Below are 19,199 nucleotides of genomic sequence, written 5' to 3' on the forward strand. Positions count from 1 at the left end.
CACTTATAATGAAAAAAATGTAGGAGAATTTTGACCCCAAAGACAGGGAAAAGCCAGTACATAGAAGAGCATGGCTCTGGGCAGTTCATCCTCTGGGCGCAAGGTCAGTATAACAGGAAGGCAGGAGAAAAAGAGTAGTCTGAGTAGCCAAATCGCCAAATAAACAAGGCATATTGAAAGACTGAGAACAAATACATAAATTCATCTGCAGAAAAGCCAAAAGGCCAAAATAAACAAGTGAGCTAGAATAAGGATAGAGGTACTCAAAGGGAACAGGCTGCAGGGAGAGAGCCAAAGAATTCTACCTCAATCATGCTGAACATTCTGAACATGCTGAACTGCAGGAAAAGAGTTCTTGTCAGCAAGAACCTGCACGTGGTGGCCAGAGCAAAAAGGCTGCTTGTGACCTGGGGACCACATGGGGCACTTCAACAGGTCCAGAAAAGCATTGCAGCCCCTAGAGCCTGGCACAGCTACAGAGCAGGGGGAGAGAGGCAAGTAGAAGTGATGGGCATCCTCCAGGAAGGCAGGAGAGAAGCAGCCCTGCCAGGCCAGAGTAGGTGGCCTGGAAGAACAGCACCACTGCCAGCATTCATGGCTGCCTGAAGGGCTATGGTCAGGGGCTGTTGCTTCACCAGGCTCCAGTGCTCTGAGATGCTGCTGACCTCCTGGAAGTGCCAGGGCACTGGCAAAAGTCTGGAGCACTGGATGCCATCACAGTACATGAGTAACTTGGAATGGTAACTAAGACCAAGAGGCAAATGGTTAAAGAAAAGTGCAGGAGAGGTGCTGCCCTATCTAGCAGGGTCCTGTGAAGCAGTCAGCTGCTTTTAGGGAGAGACAATGCTGATACCCAGCTGAAATCAAACTGCCATGGGTGGAAATGCTGAGATAAGGCCAGGCCAGCATGACTGACATATGACTCTATCCTGCTGCAAAACAAGGTTTTCACATTCATCTACAGAATGCTATGAGAATGCAACTCATCCCTGATCCAATTGAATTTCCACTAAAAGCTTCTGCTAAGATCCCTTAGCAAATGCTCTTAAAGAACCCAGGCTGTCAAGGATGAAAGGAAAGGTCCTCTCATGCATCAATGACTGCTTAAAGAAGGGAAAATGCATTGAAACAGTAAACAAGCTGTTTTGAGAACAAGACAGAAACTACACGACTGTGCTGGGACCTGTGCTGTTCATCAGATGCAGAAATGGGCAAGGAAAGGGAGCAGACAGCAAGGTGGAAAAGTTTACTGATGGTTCAAATGATTCCACTAGTCAAATTGAAAGCTGATGTGAATAGCTGCATAGCACTGAGAGACTCAGAACTCAATGGCAGATAAAATGTAAAACTGACAAATGCAAGGTAAAAGAAAAGGTCCCAGTGACAGACCATAAATTAGACATTAGTATTCAGGAAAGTGACCCTGAAATCCTCGTGGATAATGTTCTGAAAACATCAGCTCTGGAAGAGCTGACAAAAAGGCCAGCAGAACATTAGGCCTGATGAGGAAAAGAAAAGAGAGCAAAAGAAAAGCTCTACAGCAGAAACTGAGTGTTTTATGTTGCTTTGCAAACCTGTGTTGCTCCCCCTTCTCAAACCGTGGTCCCTCCACTTGCACGAGAAGACCCTCACAGTCTGCTTGGAATAGCGTTGCATCAACAGAAAACCTTGTCACAGCTGAAGATATTGAACAACACAGGTCTTGGCATAGTCCCTGCAGAAGCTGTTGGCTTCTCTCCATTGTGAGGACTGACCACTTATCGACTCATCCACTCTTTTTCTGGTCTTTGACTCAGTTGCTTCTCTCAGACAGTCTCAAACAAGAGCACCGCAGCTCCTGGTTCAGCTTGTTCATCCCTGCCTCTTTCCAGGACTCCATAGCCAGCACTATCCTGCTCTAATGATTTGGTACTGTTCCAGAGCCTCTGCAAGCATCAGCTCAGTTTTGATCCTCTGCTAAGGCCCTGCTAAAGAAGAAATCCTTTTTTTTTTTTTTTTTGCTGTAACAGCACCAAAATAAGGTATCTGTTTAGCTATCTGTAATGGCCTCGGTGCTCTCCAAGTTCTCCCTCTATACTGGCCTTGCAGAGTCTCTGATGGGTCCCTGCTCCCAGTGTATTTGAGGAAAGATTCAGTATGAGCTTTAATTCCTCTTGCATGGCCTGTTTTTAGCTTTAGCTTGCCAGATCCGTGGTTCTTTCTATTTTCTCTGTATAGACACAAGTCTGGCACTTGGAAGGATGCCTCCTTGTTTACAGGGACCTTCCTTGCCATGCTGTACACCTGTCCTGGCTTCCATTGACCTTTCTCAAGCCCATCCCAACAGCCTTTAGGCCACAGCCCACATTGCAGCTTGGCATGTTGTAGGTTGGCATCCTTCATTCCCCTTTATAGCTGCCGTAAGCACTTAATTGCCTTGGCTGACCCTTTTTGGCTTCTTTTTAAACAAACCTTTTCTTTCTGGTGTCAGTCCCCTTTTAAAAGTCAGATGTGGCTGCAGGGGGGGAGTTTTTGGTCTTTGTAACCTTTGAGGGGGTGCACTGAATGCCTGCAGCTCTTCCACAGCGAGCTTTTGAACCTAATCTCAGGGGCTGAAGAGGATACGAGCGTCGTCTTTGCCTCGTGCCGAACCCCCCTGCCCCGCGGCCGCCATGACAGGGCCCCTCCGCAGGACGGAGCGGCGGGTCCGAGGCCCCAGGCCCGGCCGGCCTGTCCTCCGCTCCCCGTTGCCATGGTTACTGCGCGAGCAGGCCTTGGCTCGGGGGCTACCGGCGGGGGGAGGGGGGCGTGCACGCACCCCCAACAGCTGGCGGGCGCGCGCTCAACCGCGCCCCTCGGCGGGCTCGCGCGAGCACCGGGGGGGGGGGGGGAGAAGTGTGGTGCCACGGCACTTTAAAGGGACCGCGACCACGCCCACCAACCTCGGGCCGCGACGCGTCTTCCATTGGCTGATCGCTCACCAGGCGTCGCATCTCTTTTCCTCTTCGATTGGCTACCTGGCGCTCCAGCCCCGCCTCCATCGGATCCCACTGGCTGTCTGCCAAACCCACCGGCCTCGCCCTTCCTCCACTCCGATTGGCTAATCGGCCCCCCGCAGGCCGCGCCCTGACCGGGCTCTGATTGGCCGAGAGCCGCCCCAGCCGCGCCCAGAGCCTTGCCGCGCTTCGGTTGGCCGCCGCAGGTCGTCTGGCCCCGCCCCGCCGCGCGAGGGAGCGGGCGCGCGCCGAGGCAGGGGCCGGCGCTGAGGCGAGGGGTCCGGGCCGCCCCCCATCGCCAGTGGCGGCGGCGGCGGCGGCGGGATGGCGGCGGCGGCGGCGGCGGCGGCGGCGGGCGGCGCATTGGGCTCAGGTCCCGCGGCGGGGCCACCGGCGGCGGCGGCGGGCGGGGCAGCAGCAGCAGCGGCGGCGGCGGCGGCGATGGCGGTGGCGGGCCCCGGGCCGGTCCCGGTGCCCATGAACCTCTTCGCGACGTGGGAGATCGACCGCTCGGCGCCGAGCTGCGTGCCCAGGTACGCCGGGGCCTCGCCCGGGGCCGCCGCGGGGTCCCTGCTCAGCCCGGGGCCGGGGATGGTGTGCGCGGGGAGGAGGGGCCCTCGGCCCGCCTCCTCGCCCCTCCGGGCTCGGCGGCTCCCGCAGCATCCCTGCCCCGCCGGGCCGTGCGCGGGGCCTGGGGCCGCCCTCCCTCGCTGGGGGCATAGCAGTGCCCCGGCCGGGGCCGGTGTGCGCGGGCCGCTCCGTTCCCTGTTCCCCGCCCCCCACCCCGTGCCGGTGTGCGTGCTTCCCCGTGGAAGCAGCCACACCAGGGACCGGCTGGTGTGGGTGGCCGGGGCTGGAGCGAGGCTGCGTGGCTCCACGGTGAGGCCTCTTGCTGTTCTCTGCCGTGATGGCTGGGAAAGGCCGCAGAGCAGGGCATCATCATGGCCATGCTGCCCTTTTGTACCCAAAAGGGGTGATGGCCTGAACTGCCAGTCTCTTGGAGCTTGGTGTGGGCTGCCTTACACCCACGGCTTGTTACGGTTACCTGCGTCTCCCCCACCCCAACTTGTAGGTAATAGTGAAAGGGATTCACTGCAGGTAACGGAGCTTGCAGTTGTGTCTCTGGCAGAGCAGGAAAAGAAGTTGGATGGTGTGAATGTCATTGCCAAATGGATGGATGAGGGTATGTCCAGGCTAGATGTACCTGACGGGAAGAATGCAAAGTCCTATGTCATTCTTGGAGTCAGGAAATGCTGGATGTGTTGGTGAACTAAGTGTCTTCGGGCTAATTCATCTTATCAAGTATTGATTGTGAAGTCTTTTCACAAGTGTTGAGATTTCTAAGTTGAGGGGCTGATTCAAGAAGTCATTCTGGATCCGTGTGTCTCTGAGCCGTGGTAAGGTGTTTGCAAGTGACATATCAAGTGCTGCACAAAAACTAGACGAGTAAAACTCAAGAGGGGAAAAATAACTCTTCCTGCGGGGGGGAAGAACACCAGCCTTTGTGAAAAGGTTTCAGAAGGCTGACATACTTATAGGGAGAAACCTAGTGATTGGGTTGGAGTAGAAATGTTCTGAAATATTTCCAGCTAGTATGGTAAAGCTGTGTGGCTGTGGGGCCCAAGGAGATCCTGGGCTGAGAAGGCAGGACATTGGAAGGAGTTTGCAATGTGATGTGTTTGTGAAAGGCCTGGGCAGCTTTGGGTGATGCACGCTGAGGCAGAGTTCTATAGAGCAGGAAGCAGTGATCCTTCTATAGCTTTGAAGTGTCTTGGGGTATTGTTTATTTGTGGGTAGATTACTTACAAACTGTATTCCAAAGAGCAGCGAAGGATTGTCAGATTGACTTTCTGCAGAAAGAGTAGAAGCTGCAGATGCAGGGAGCTGAATTTAGTGATGGTGAAGTGTGTGTACCTAGTCTTCACAAGTGGAAAAGCTACAAGTGTTAGAGGAGGAATTGCTTTGGGCAAGCCAAAGACAGAATAACTGGGAGACTGAATTTAGAAGTGGACTACGTGGATGGCAGGATGCAGGTGGGAAGTTTGTTAGTAGAAATGGTATGTCATCAATTTGAAAGCTGTAGGAAGAACTGCTCTTTGGCAGAATGAATTCTGTGCCTTTTCACAAGGACAATTTCCATTAGCGTTGTGTAGACTCCTGTTCTCTTGCAAGAACTTCTGTGTGTGCTGATTGCCATGGGGGGCAACCATCTGACACACCGGTTTGGAGGAAACCTCCATAGAATTAATCTGAAATTTCATCTCTGGAATTTCTTAAAATGCAACATTTGTTAACATGGGAAGTAGGTGACGGAAGCCGATTCTTCCTTCAGAGGTGTCTACTCTGACATGGTATGCTGCTATGCCTGCAGAATCAGCAGGTGGCTGGAGAACTCTGCCAGGCCAAGGTGACCGTTATGGGGATTGAGCTTTACTGTATGTTTCCTCGTGCTTCATCTAAGCCCATGTTCTCGTGGGTGAAATGGTCACAGGTGAGCACTTGTCAGGCAAGTATTTGTGTTCACTAAAACTAAAGGGGGATCAAGCCCCAAATCCAAGTTGTGTTGATGGTGTGTGTGTGTGCATTGTGCTTGCTTGTTCATGTTCTTCCTCTGCTGATATGCTTGTTTTAGAAATGACATTAGGTTTTTCACGGCAGAGACTCCTGCTGTACTGTCTCAGTGCCCAGCACAGGTGATTCCTAGTCTGTATTGTACTTGGGGAGTCAGTATGGTGGTGGCAAAATAATATCTATTCAAGTGTAGTAATTCTTTTCACTTGGGTCTTTCTGTCTCTTAATTCATGTGTAGTCTTAATTCCTCCAGCACTATGAGTTTCTAGGGAAAGGATAACTTTGCCCAGGTCCTAATGCTATAGAATTTGCTTTGCTTTTTCTAGACACTGTATCGTATGTCTCCGCTGTCCCTGCGCTCCTTCTTAGGCTTTTCATTTCTTTGGCTTCTGCAAGAGCAGGGCTGGACTAGATGGACCTTTGTGGTGTTGCTGCTCTGTGTTTGGATATTAATGTAGGACTGTTGAGAGCTAGTTGCCCAGGCCTTCAGAATTTCTGAGAGGCAATCTGGGCCAGTAAAAATAGACACTGTGAAGTATAAGCCCCAGTGTATGAAACAATTCTGTAATGTGGTTGTAAGACTTCTGATGCATTGTAGGAGACCTTGGTTTTAGAAGGTGAACTGTAGTGTATAATGGAAGTCTTTCCTGCTGAATCAGAAATACCTTATGCATCGCTGAACTAAGCCCATACGTAGTTTTGGAAATTGCTTTGCTCCCAGAACAGAGGTTTCATCCTTCCTGCTGGTTCTTTCTGGTTCCAGGGCCGAGGTGAGAGAGATCTGCAAACTCTTAATGCCCTTCCTATGAACTGAGCAAGCACAGCCTAGACCCAGCTGCCTTGGCTCCAAGGGCTCTCAGGGGAGGCAGAGTTGGATTTTCCGGGCAGTGGGCTATTAGGCAGAGAAGCAGAAAGAAGTAAGCACCTGGAAACCAAGCAAAGTGCTCTCTGCATCTTCAGTTAAGCTACCCGGTGGGATAGGGATGACTGGCTTCCTATCGTGGTGCCTCAGAAGTAAAGCAATCCTGGTTGATTCCCACTGTGGAGTTTGAAGCGTGCTTCTGCTAAAATAGTCAATCAGCCTTAACTTACACTTGCAGTTATCTTATTAAAAGTTTTCATGGAGGTGCTCTGGGGAGGGATGAAGAATCTTATTGTGATACTGTGCAAGTAAGTTCCCTTTTTACTGTATGGAGACTGCAAGCAATGAACTAGAGCTTTTCCAAAGAAAAATGTCTGTCTGCATTCAAGTAATGTTTTATTTTGTTTTCATTGTTTCATACACTGATCAGGCTGTACATTTGGAAAAAATACATGAAAGGACTTTGTGCAAATGTGCTTGGGGACTTGCTCTTTTCAAGTAGTGGTATTTCTCTACCTCTGTTAATACGACTGCTCTTCCTTTCTCTCCCTTTAACATCTGAGACTTCTTAATGAATTAGGAAACAGGATAAGATTGTGTGATTGTGTTCACTCTGCCCTTTTTCCATTACACAGCTCTTGTGTTCAGTATTACGTGGATGTTGTTTCACTGATAAGGCATCACGCTTCTAGTCAGAGGTAAGAGTTGTATTTTAGCTAATGTATCAGTTTAGATGAGCTGAAACTGCAAAGGCAGATTCTTCTACCTGTACAAATTGTGCTGTGAATGATGATACGTGGATGCAAATACACTGCATTTGGCCTGGAGTACCTCATATCTCGGTGTGATGCTTGAGCACAAAAACATTCCAAGTCTTGCTGCCACCCACACAGTGTGCTCGAACATAGTGTCCCATGCTTCTGGTAGCTAGAAATGCATTGTCTTGGAGAAATGCATACGATTTGGGCTGACTTTGTTTGTCAGACAGCGAATGTGCACCTTCAGGATATCACCTTTTAGAAGATGTTCTGAATTTGGTATTGTTAAAACTTCTAAATGTGTGTTTTGGAAAGTTACAGCATGATGAATACCTTCTTGGAAGGAGAGCCGTTGTTGCAAGTATAACTGGAGAGATCCTATAAGTGCTAGCTATAGTGGTCCTTAAAAGTGCCAGGAGGTGAACACTCTCATCTGTGCAGACCTCTTGTCCTATTTGGGCAGAGAGTATCTACTGCCCGTCACTTCATGAAGAAGAGGGTAAGATTTCCTTTTGCACAGCTGGTCACCCACTTTCCTTTGCTTGAAGTCCGGAAAGCCTTGAAGTGAGCAGAACATGGAAGAATGTGCTGTCCTCTGGCTCAGCTGCATTCGGCCAGGTTGGCTGTGGTCTTGCAGCCCTGTGGAGCTTGTCTGCTGTGAGCTGTGGTCTTAGGGGGCCTGTTTCCTTCTCTGCAAGTAGTGCAGGCTTGCTATTCTGCAGCTCCTGAGCGTTTCCCTTTCTGAAGCTGTCTTAGTGATGAAGAGCCTCTGAACTGGGTGTTCCTTTAAGAAACAATCTTATTCCGGCTGAAATAATGTGTATTTGTCTGTCCAAGATGTTCTTGAGCAGTTTCCTGGGTAAATCGGGGTTTTTCACTGTAAACTTTCAACCTCAGCAAAAGCTGCTCTGTTTGAGTAAGAGAGAGTTGCACCTCTGGGAATGTTAAATGATTCCAGATTGTTCCTTAAAAAAGCATTCTGATGCCATGGCAAATCAGAGTAGCTCCAGTCAGTGAGTGCTCCAGAGAGGCCATGGTTTCTTGTAAGGAAACAGTCTCTTATAACTGATGATATTTCCCATGTTTGGATTATGATTTCCTTTTAGTCCTATATAGAAAACAAAATGTTCTAAACAGTCATCTGATTGCATATTGTTCTTAATATTGTGGACTTGGCTGTGAGCCTGCAAAGTAACCCAGCTGATGTGTCGTCCACTCTCTCTCTGTGGCTTGTCTGTTGCAGAGGAGCACGTTTGGGATTTCTCCTCTAGCTCTGTTACGTTTTCCTTCTGAACAGATAATAATTGAATTGGTGCCTGTTATTCCATCTTTTTGCTCATTACTGGAACTCAGGACAAGTGTCCCCTGCCAGTGATTGATGGAAGGTGTGCTCCTTTCAGAAAATTAATAGTGACTTTGCTGAAAGCTTAATTTTATTTGAAGTCTCTGCAATGCTGCCTCTTAGACTTTCTCTCCAGTGTTTTATTCATTAACTAGGCTGTGTTAGCCCAGTTATCTGATGGCTTATCAAAAATGTTATGTTGTTCTTATTGTGCTAGTAAGCTATGAGTGCTGATACTGCTTTCTCTAGAGTATTCAGTTACTTGTAATTACTAAAAGCTGTGTAGTATGCGTATCGTGCACCCTTCTTTTCAATGAAGATCCTCTTACCTTTCTCTTGTGAAGGTTCTTTCCTGTCAGAGGAATAAATTGCTGGGCACCAGTATCCTAGGGAGTTCTTGTAGCAGATCTGTTCTTTACTGAAATCTGTGCTGCTGCTTTTGTGTAATTCTTTGCAATGTAGAATGATTCTAGATGGAACATGTGTCTCCAATTAACTTCAAAAGAAATTATTTCCAAAAAAGAACCAGAGGTTGAAGACATACTGCGTTTTATAGCATGTCAGATGAGCATCTGATCAAGGCTCTTTTCTAAATACCTTGTGTTCTCTTCCAGTCCCCAGCTTTCTGAACCCCAGATGATGGGGAGGCTGTGCTTCTGCTGGTTTTTAACTACATCAAAGCTGGTGGATGCTGTGGTTATTTTTCCTTCTGCCTAGCTTGCAATGGATGAGGTTAAAGAGTTTGGGAAAACAAGGAGTGAGTGTGTCTTTTTTGTGTGGGATGAGGCAGCAAGGACCTGTCTCTGCCTCCAGGGAAGCAGATAGCTTATGTGAGCTCAGTCTTGTAGCTAAAAATCTCTTAGATCTATTTCTGAAATGAGGGGAGATCACTCTTTGGGTCCTTTGACATACTCATTGCAGTGGACCCAAAGGAGAGATGTAGCATTTCAGGTACCTTAACATGTTGCAGCTGTGGTCATAGAGGCCACTCGCTGCTCTGCGGTGTGATCCAGCCTCTGTGTGCACAGCCCAAAATTACACTGGTATTTTCTACAGACCTGTTGCAATGCAATCACCTTTATAATTTATTGCCCACTGTCATCTCCTGTTTTTTCTGTTTCTCCTTTCTCATGTAGTTTAACCCAGTGAGGGATTCTGTTTAGCAAATGAAAACTGCTGTGGTATTTTGTCTGTTACTCTAGTTTTTCGGTCCTCCTTATTTTCCTGCTGATGCTGATATTTACTCCACTGTAAATCTTATCCTGTTTTTTTGTTCTTTAGTGCAAGCACACTTTAAGTAATATGAGACCCACAGCCATTGCTTATGGGGTCACCTCCTGGACAAAAATGTCCAGGCTCAGTGCACAGCTGTTTAGGGCTGCTGTGTATTTTTAGCTCTTCTTCTGTGCACATGATAACGAAAGCTTCTGTGCAGGCATTTTGGGATGATGACAGAACTTGTGTCTTCTGTTGTCCCTACCAGTTTAGTCTGTCTGGTCCGTTTTACAAAATTGAAGCATGCTGTCAGGTAGCTGTTGTTCTGTTGCAATGTTAACAGGGTTAGACTAACAGTAACTGTGTTGTAAAAGGTTCTGCCACCCTTCTCCCATTCTTTAATACATTTATCTACTAGGAATGAGGGTCATGTTCATTTAAAGCCTCTCATTGCTGCTTCTGCTATCTGATTTTTAATAATATATCAGGTAGTGTCTCTGAATCCATATTACTTAGATTGGCTTTTTAGGTTTAAATTATTTATATATTTTTGCAAGAGCTCCTTTGCATCTGTTCTGCATTTTTTTCTTGTATTCTTTTACCTGTCTTCTAGCAATCCATCCATTCTGTGCCTTATCAGTATGTCTACTTTCTTCTATTTCTACTTTCCCTCAAAGGCCCTGCACACTCCTGCTGATAATTTCGGCATTACTCTCACATTTTTTCCTTGCTTCTGTCATGCCTTGCAAACCTATAATTGAGTAATCTTCAGTTCTGAACCTTAGTTTTTCCTCTTCTCCATGTAGTTTGCTTTTATTCTCAGAATTTAGACGCTGTTTGTTGTGGATCACCATTGGCCACATTTTGTTCCTGTATGACGGCTTGTATTTTTCAGCTGGACCATGTTCCTGGTGTGCTTGGGATGTTTTTTAATGGCCTTGAGATTTTCTTTCTCTGTTAGTGGATATCATTTTTTTCCCTTTTGTCATACTTTCTGAATTTTCTTGTATGCACTTCCCTGAAATATAGTACTCCTAGACTGCATTTTCTTTCAGTCCTCTCTTACATTTGAGGCTGCTGGGTCCAAGCGTTCCTTCCTTTCTCATGTGCTCCTTTGTTAGGAGGAATCATGCTGATTCAGGATGTTCATTTGGATTTCACAGCATATGGTATATATGCATAATTGTCTCACTTTCTCCCTGATGTTTGTCAAGTCCCTTGACTTTTCTAGCTTGTGTTCTGCCTGCTATTTCCTTTAAGCTCCAGTCAGACCAAAGGACAACCTTTCTGTTACTCTGTATTTACACTTTGTTCATCTCACCTGTGTATTGGTGAAGTGTTCGTACTTACTTGGACATAACATTGTCTGTTGCAATACTGTTTTCTGGGAGTGTGACCAGGTCACCCCTTATTTCAGGGAGCTGCTCCTCCTGTGAGGATCTGAGCAAAGAACTGGATTGCATAGGTCCTGGTTATTAGCACCTTACATTGTAAGTGGATGAAAAGCCTAGGTACAAATTTGCCAGTTGTAGTGAGAATTATTCTCTTGAGTGAAGAATCTTAACCATGCAGCTCTTCAGAATTGAACTTAAAAAAATATATGAAAGTTTTTTTTCTTACGGTTACGAAGATGCTTTGAAATGGATGCCCAAGCTGGTTTATCACTATCTGTTCCACAGGCCTGTATTACTACTTTTGTCACTTAAGTCCCTCCCCTGTGCTCTCTTCCCAAATGTATTTTCCTATGGCACCATCTTCTTGTCAGCTTGCGTGGAGACCTCTACTAGGACAGACCGGACAGTGGAGGATGTCCATGTTCTAAGTCACTGTAGCAAGGTTTGCCAGACTGATGTCTGGGACCCGAAAAAATGCCTGCAGCAGAGAAATGAAAGAAGGTTGTTGTGGGTTGATGAACTAACCTTGACCTCATCTCACTGCTTTTGCCATCTTGGCTGCACTGGCACATCCCCAGTGGATTTGGAGGTGCTGAGGTATACCCCAGCAGGCTCTGCTAAGGTGATGAGGAGAATGTAGCCTGACCTGCACCCATGTGCATTTTGAAACCTTAATAAAATGTGCTTGTTAATGTATTGTGAGCACCCTTTTCTCCTCGTGTAGACAAGGCTGTTTTTTGTAGTCACTTGCTCCTTTGTGGCGGTTAATTCATTAACACATTTTATGTTAGCTTGGAGGCACAGTAAGTGAGCTGTTTAGCAACAGGGGTCACAGCAGACTGCTGTTGCTGTGGTTCTGTGGAGGTGTTGTGGATTTGCACCTTGCTGTGCTGTTAAAGCAGACTGGTATTTGGGGACAGCTGGTGTAGCGACTGTGCTGCATAGGTAGACAGAAAGTTCAAAACCTGTTAGGTTTGCAAAGAAAGTGCTGTGATGTTAGCTATACCTGTGTCAGCCTGGCTAAAATGAGAGAAGCTGGATGTGCTGCTGCAAACTTCTACTTTTTTTCTGTCCTGAGGCTGCTTTCAGGCAGAGTTCAGGAGTCAAGAGTTCGGGCAACTGAGCACTTGGAAGCTGCAAACACAGTGATCCTAAGTAAAGCAATGACCAGTTAAAGATGTAATTTGTTTCCCAAGTAATATATCCTTTCTGTTGCCTAAAAAAAAAATAAAATAAAATAAAAGTGTTTGCTGCAGCATGCAACCTTGCTACTGGCCTTTGGATTGTTTAGTAAGCTTTTTCTAATGTTTCTAGGGAGCCTGTTATGCAGCAGCAATGAATTTTGTCACATGCTTTTTGTTTAACAAGTGACTTGTTTGAAAATAGAGCAGAAAGACGACCTTGCAGTTTGGACAGTGAAGTGAGGCTTAAATTCAGATCCTGGATCTGAAGCTGCTCACTATTTTTCTAGTTCAAATAACCCTTTCTCTGCCCAAAACCCTAGCTGTGACTCATGTTCCTCTCCTCCCTGCTTTGTTCCCAGCAGCTTGTTTCCATGTTGCTGTGCTGCTGTTCCCTCGCTTGTGTGAGGGCAACTGTGTTGTAAAGCAGAAGCGATCTTGAGGTGCGGCAGTGTTGAGAGCATTGCTCCCAAAGCTGGTAATACTGTGCTAGTGCTCACGAAAGGAGAAACTTGTCCTTCTTGGGAAAGCAGAGTCTTGAAAGACTGATTATCATAATGCATATACAAAATGCATATGTGAGGGAGGGCCTTGTGCTGTGAAGTGCTGCACTTGCAAGGGACTGTGTTGCTGTACACAGGTGTAGCCTGTGGTGCTGGGTCCGTGTCTGCACATGCAGGACTCCGACTCAACCAGAAAGGGCCTGGAGATGAACTGATTCCCGTACAGATTAACGACAACCATATGATTCTAGTTTTATTTCCTTCAGAGGGTGTTTATTTTGATCTTCAAATCATGCAAAAAGTGGTGAGTTTTTCTTAATGTGTTTGATTTTTGCTTCTCTCAGTCCTTCATCTCCCTGCTGCTGTGCCTCTTGCAGCTGGCTGGAGCTCTGAAGCCAGTGCAGCTCAGCTGTGGCCTGATGAAGTGGATGAAAGAAGCAGTGCTGAGTGCCTGGGGGGCTCTCATGGGGCATGGCCCTTGGTGCCAAGAGATGCGGAGATGCTCGCAGATGTGTCTCCGTGAGCCAGAAAGACAAATCTGAAGGTAGAGGGAATGGCTAGCGATTGCTCCCTGACCTCTGTAGACTGTAGAGTTGGACTAGGAAGCCTGCGAGTGCTCAGAGAGGGGCAGCTGGAGAGGAACCATCTGGGAGCCACATCTCCAGAAGAGTTTTCCTTTCTGTCTGATCTGGATCCTGAGTACTGGGAATCTCCTGGCCAGGCTTAGAGGACTGCAGGAACTGGTTGTGTCTGGAAGAAGGTTTGGGGAGCAGTGTGTGGAAATTGGTGTGGGGGGGTTGGACTTTCTACTGAGCTTTTAAGGGATATTTACGCTGAGGAAAGACACTGCTGCAGGTAGGGGCAATTAATGTCTGAATATCTTGCAGCGAAGTGTGAGGGCGGCTAATGGCTGTGTGGGTGAGGAGTGTGCTGTGCATGCTAGGACAAGCTGGCTGGGCAGATCCTAATGCTCCCTCAGGAGATGCTTCTTGCCAATGTGCTTATTGTCTGGAAATCAGCTTGTGTGACAGGAGGCGCTGGGAGGCCATGGCGGAGACTTGGGTCCTGTTGGGGTAGGTGCTGCATGATGTGTTATTATAATGAGGCACTGCCTGTTCTGCAGGGGTCACACTCCCTGCTTTGGGTAGACATGGGTGGGGAAGAAGAGGGGTGAAGTGATTCGTCCAAGAGATAAAGCGTGGCAAAAATAGGAGTAAAATCTCCCCTCCTTGCCTGGAAATGGATCTTAACCCTAAATTGCTTCCTTCTGGAAAAGCGAAGTCTCACTGTAGCAGAGTCTGGGAATGTGGTTATATCGCCCCAGCTCTTCTGTGCACGTGGTGGAGCAACGGTGGTTTAGTCTGGCTTGTCCTCGATTAGTTTTCTTTTTTCTTCCCCTTCCCCAAATATTTGGGTGTTGTGAATAACCTAATAAATGACTCTTAGCCTCATGCAGGAGACTGCCAAGAAAATACAAAATGTAATGGTCATGATATCTGCCTGACACTTGTAACTTTTGATTTTGTCCTGGTTTGACGAGGACAAAGACCACGAAGGACCAAATTTCATAAAAATCAGTGGTTGGGGGAGGTTGGAGATCCTTTCTGGTCCCCTGTGATGGACAGGTGAGGGAGGCTCAGCTTTCTCCCAACCCCTGCTTGCAGGCTCATGTGCCTGTGTGTGTTGCTGCCAGTCAGCCAAAATAACTCTCAACCAGCCTCAAAGTTTGCTGTCTCTTTCCAATAGGATTGGGGTGGGGAAAGGAAGGGAGAAGATGACCTGGGAAAGAACTGATTAAACTGAAGGGAATGGGGTGGAAGGGAATGGTGCATTTTCAGGCTAAGTTGTTTCATGACTGGCAGTACTAGTTTAAGCAAAATCTGGGCTGTGATTTTTCCAGTGATGCATCTCTGTGTGTATTTAATGTACAGGATGCAGAGTGAAGGGAGAGTAATTTCAAAGCAACCTGTTTCATTGACCATCTGTGCAACAGGGTGCACTTGCTTGCTACATATGTAGCTAGATGAGCCTGTATAGCTGTGAGGGGAGAAGTGTCAGCTCTAAGTATGAGGCAAAATTATCAACCCTAAACATCACTCTTAAGCAGCTGGGGGAGGAAAGGTTTAATTCTCCTCTCCCCCCCTCCCCCCATTATTTCTGCATATTCAGAGCCTAACTGAGAGAAAGGGAATCTCTTAACCTTATTGTTGTTTGTGGATACAGTAAGCAATCCACTTACTGCCATTCCTTAATCCTGACACTGTTGGGTCCTAATTAGAACGGAGAAGGCTTGGTTTCATATCCTTGCAGGCAGGGATGTGGCATCTGTGAAGCAAATTACAGAGCCTTGACCATTACCTGAAGAAGCTGACTTGTGATAAGGATTTGCACTGATGACTTGGGGTTTGTCCAATGTGAATACAGTTGCCCCCAAGATTTGAGTCCTGTCCCTCTGTCTAGATAAGGAATGATTGCTTGGCTGTCATTTGCTTCTCCAGTCTCTCTTTTCAAGTGACTTGAACACTTCTTTCTTAGATCTAAGTGGCTTTGGGGGGAAGGTTGATGTTTTTAGCAGATCCTGATAGTTCTGTTCTCTTGAGAAGAGGAAACTTGAAAAAAGTGTTGCGAAGAACACTTCTGCCACTGTGGTCATGGTTATTTCTGCTCTGGGTAGCTAGCAGAGCTGTAGACTGTGGTAGCTTCTGCCCTTAACAGGGAAATGATAGTCTTTGGGAGAGATGCAGAAAAGCAAAAGTGATTGGAGATGGGACAGCAGAAGTGGTCAGCCTCACAGCTAAACAAATCTGTGAGCAGGAAGTAGAGCAGTTTGTTATTGGCTGCCTGAAGATCTTATATTCTCTTCTGAAAAGTGGTGAGGCACTTCCGAACCATCCAGTCCTGATCATAGTAGCAAGCAGCCCTGTTGATATGAATAGGCTTGGGGTCCCAAGTGACAAAAGTTTAATAATTCTACTTAATTACAACCTAATTTTTTTCTAATACTATGAGTGTAAATGACTTTTCAAGGAGAGCTGGCTGTGAGATGTGCAGGGGGTAGGAACTGTCTTTGGAAAGAATGCAACACTAAGTAGATCAAGGTTTAAAATTCAGGGTGGCTTTGATCAAGTGTTCTGTGTCAGTGAAATGGGAGAGAAGCTCACTGGTTTCTTTCTTCTGAGTACATGTTGTGATTTCAAGGCAAACAAACTTTCTGTCCACAGGTAAACAAGTTCACCACAGGCCTCCTCCAGGGTGGTTATAGCTTCAGTGCTGCAGATGGAGCTGGTTTTATAGAGCGCACGCACACACTCACACACCCCTGCCCACCTGAAAGATAGAGAAGTACCTCACTGACAAGCAGCCACCTTTGACAAGGATGCTTTGGAAATTGTTGCACTGCAAAAGACCTTTGAATTCCAACTCTGGTAACATGACTGCTCCTTGCTGCTTCTCTGTGTAGCTCTGGGCTCTGTTGGGACCACCAGCTCAGCGTGTTAGCTTCTGCGTCTATAAGATGATCACAGTGTTGCAAGTGACAGTTACTGCTTCTGGATGATGCCTGGTGATGAGAGGTGATGGGGGGAAGTATTTGAGATGCTACTGCCAAAGCACATGTCTGTGTTTGGCTAACGTGCTTGGCCTGCACTCCAGGATGCGTGCCTTGGACATCACACTTGCTCTGTGCTCTGCCTGGTGGGGCTTTGCCCCCTTTCTCCTGGGACAGAACTGCTCAGTCTTTTAGAATAGCCATAAATCCACTTAAAGCAAACCAGCTGCTAGCTGGTACTGTCCAACTCTCTGATATGGGTCTGGGGAGAAGGGGAGGAAAAGAAAGGAAGTTTGTCTTCTGTCCTATTGAATGCAAAGCTGTTTTATCACTAAAGCGCGGTAGGAATACTAGCTTGTAGTGTTTTCTTGGGATGTCTCTGGTACTCATTGTTCCCAAGCCTTCCTCTGTTTCCTACAACATTCAGATTGTATAGAGGAGCCAGGGAGGCTGGGTGAGAGCCAGCCTCACTTTGCACTCGTTAATTTTCTGCCCTTTGTTTTTTCAGGTATTGCACTGCCTTGAGATTTCCCATGTTTTGGTTATGTCACAGCTAATGGGATTAGATAAAAGGAATAGCAAGGGAAAGATTCTGTTTTATGCTTAGAGACCTTGTTCTTGCACATGGACAGCTTGCAGTGCTTGGGAGGAGAAGCAGCTACTGAACAAACTGTTCATTGAGTAGGTCTGCTAGCGACAGACGGTGTTGGGGGGCAACTGCTCGTAACCTGATAGTAAAATGAATAGGCTAGGGAAACAGGGTAGTGGAGGCTTTTTCAGGCTTAAGAATTTGTAAGAGGTTATGTATGACTGTGGTTCAGAAAAGCTTTTCAAGGAGTCTTAATGTTGCACTTAAAGCTGTAAATGTACAGCTGTTGCCAAGTTTGGATCTCCCAACTTTGCTTTTGACAGCCTGTTTTAAGATTTGCAGCCTGACACATGAGGATTTACTTCTTGTGCTGAGTTTCACCACACTCTTTGGCTAATATTTAATTGTCCCTGTGGAGGAAAACTTACAGTAAGTTCACTTAAGCTGAATGTTTCTCTTCCTCTGACTTAATGCCTGCTATACTTCAGGGAGTGAAGCTTGTAAGCTCTCTTACAGTTTGTATGCAGGTCCACAACAAGTACTCTCCAAATGTATCTACTCAGCCATGAATCTTTTTTTCTTCTCTAATGGAAGGACTTAGGGCATTGGGGACTAGGAAGAAGTCTTGCTCTTTCATTTGGATGTATCTGAGAACAAAAGTGTTTAGAGTTGCCCATGGCTCACAGGCAGCACTTTCTTGCCTATCTTTCTTTTCCACCCCCTCAAAATTTGATGTGTGCTTTCTGTTGCATTCAGAGTGGGAGGCTTCTTTAAAGCCTTGTGATTCTTAAGCCAGACATGGGTTTCTTCTTACTTTGCCTGCTGAGGTATGTTTTGGGGGCATGAATGTCAAGGCTAGCAGCATTCATTTACTTGAGAGTAAAGACCTGATTCTGAAGTCGTATGTGGCTTTTGCTGTGAGAGAAGGTGTCTAATGGACTCAGGGCTTTTCCATCAGGACAACCTGTATGTTTCCCAGTGGCTGCAGCTTCTAGGTGAAATGGGTGAGGTGCTCCTAAAACATATGTCACATCTAGAATCAAACCTGTCTCCACACTGCAAACTACTGGGCTACATCCAGCTGAAAAAATAAGTAAAATCCTGCGCCTGATCGCAGACAGCTCCTGAGTCCACAACTCCAGAATGTAACAAACTTGTTGAGTGCTTATTCTCCAAGCACCTCCTTTAAAGCAGATCTGAGAAATGTGACCTGTGAGGTGTGCAAGCCCTTGTCCTTTGGGATGCATTTCAAACTGTTTCTCAATGGCTGTTGGCAGGCTTCCAGTCTCTTTCTGCCTTGCTGAATCACCTGTAGTGTGAGTAGTTTAGTAACAAATGAGAATTACGGGAGGCGCAAGGTGGTGTGACTGTGGCGTGTGAAATCCATTGTTATGCCCTAGGAATGCAGATGGAAAAGCCTGCCTGAAAGTGGTGTTTGAGAGGACTTATTAGTATGAATCTGAGTGAAAACCCAGCACTAACTCCCAGCAGCTGATGCCCCTAGCAGGGAGCTTCAATAAGCTGATAGGAATTGTTTTCTTGCCAACCTAGAAGAGAGTGGAGCAACATGGCAGGGATGCTGGGAAGCAGCTGTCCCTGTAGTCATAGAGAGCATTGCCTCTGCTAGAGCTAGCAGCAGCTCTGCTTACAGGCAGAAAGTGGATTTGATGAAAATCTCTTCTGAAACATGGATGCTGGCGGCTACTGTCATTCCATTTTCTTCGTCTGGGGTAGCTAACTTCCACCTTCTCTTGTATGAACCTGGGTGGGATTAGTCAGCATGTTTCTGTTGGAGGAGAGACAAGCTGCCTGCTAAGGTTCAATCCTTTCTAAGGAAGTTTGTCACACAGTGGATGAAGGGACAAATGCTGCTTTCCAAGCAGTGGTTGCTGGGAGGGATGAACACTTCTCTCTAGCCTTTACTCTTTCCTCCCTAGAAACCTCCTTTCTAAGTGCACCTGCAAGTGTGCCCTCCTTTCTCCATTCCTGAAGTGATGGGAGGGGACATGCAATCTATTTGTGAAGTATCTTCTGGAGATACTGATCTCCTATTGATTGCTCTGCTTTTAGACAAAACAGGGGACTGGGTGGTTACGAATTCTATTTCTTGCCGTTTCTTCTTGGCTGCTTCTCCCTGGGCATGTGGAGAAAAAAAGAATCTGTCTACAGCACTTCCAGAAGTTGCCTGAGCTTTGGTTGACCATGGTGGGAAGCATCCTACAGATGCTCTGATGTCCTTTGTAGAGCTGTTGGTTCACATGC

The 19,199-nt window shown here is 46.9% G+C and overlaps 1 protein-coding gene across 3 annotated transcripts in view; it reads left to right on the forward strand.

Annotated features, from left to right (window-relative positions):
• Window positions 1-3,162: 3,162 nt before the first annotated feature.
• LOC112996583 (phosphofurin acidic cluster sorting protein 1-like) overlaps window positions 3,163-19,199 on the forward strand; it is a 73,246-nt gene continuing 57,209 nt past the window's right edge. For 2 of the 3 annotated variants that reach the window (XM_064509857.1, XM_064509859.1), the window contains exon 1: window positions 3,163-3,508. In XM_064509857.1, coding sequence (XP_064365927.1) covers window positions 3,300-3,508 — 209 coding nt within the window. In that variant the 5' untranslated portion in view covers window positions 3,163-3,299. The remainder of the gene's footprint in view (window positions 3,509-19,199) is intronic. The other variant, XM_064509858.1, reaches the window with a different exon arrangement.

The sequence above is a fragment of the Dromaius novaehollandiae genome, chromosome 3 (genome assembly GCF_036370855.1).
Source record: "Dromaius novaehollandiae isolate bDroNov1 chromosome 3, bDroNov1.hap1, whole genome shotgun sequence".
Taxonomy (NCBI): Eukaryota; Metazoa; Chordata; class Aves; order Casuariiformes; family Dromaiidae; genus Dromaius; species Dromaius novaehollandiae.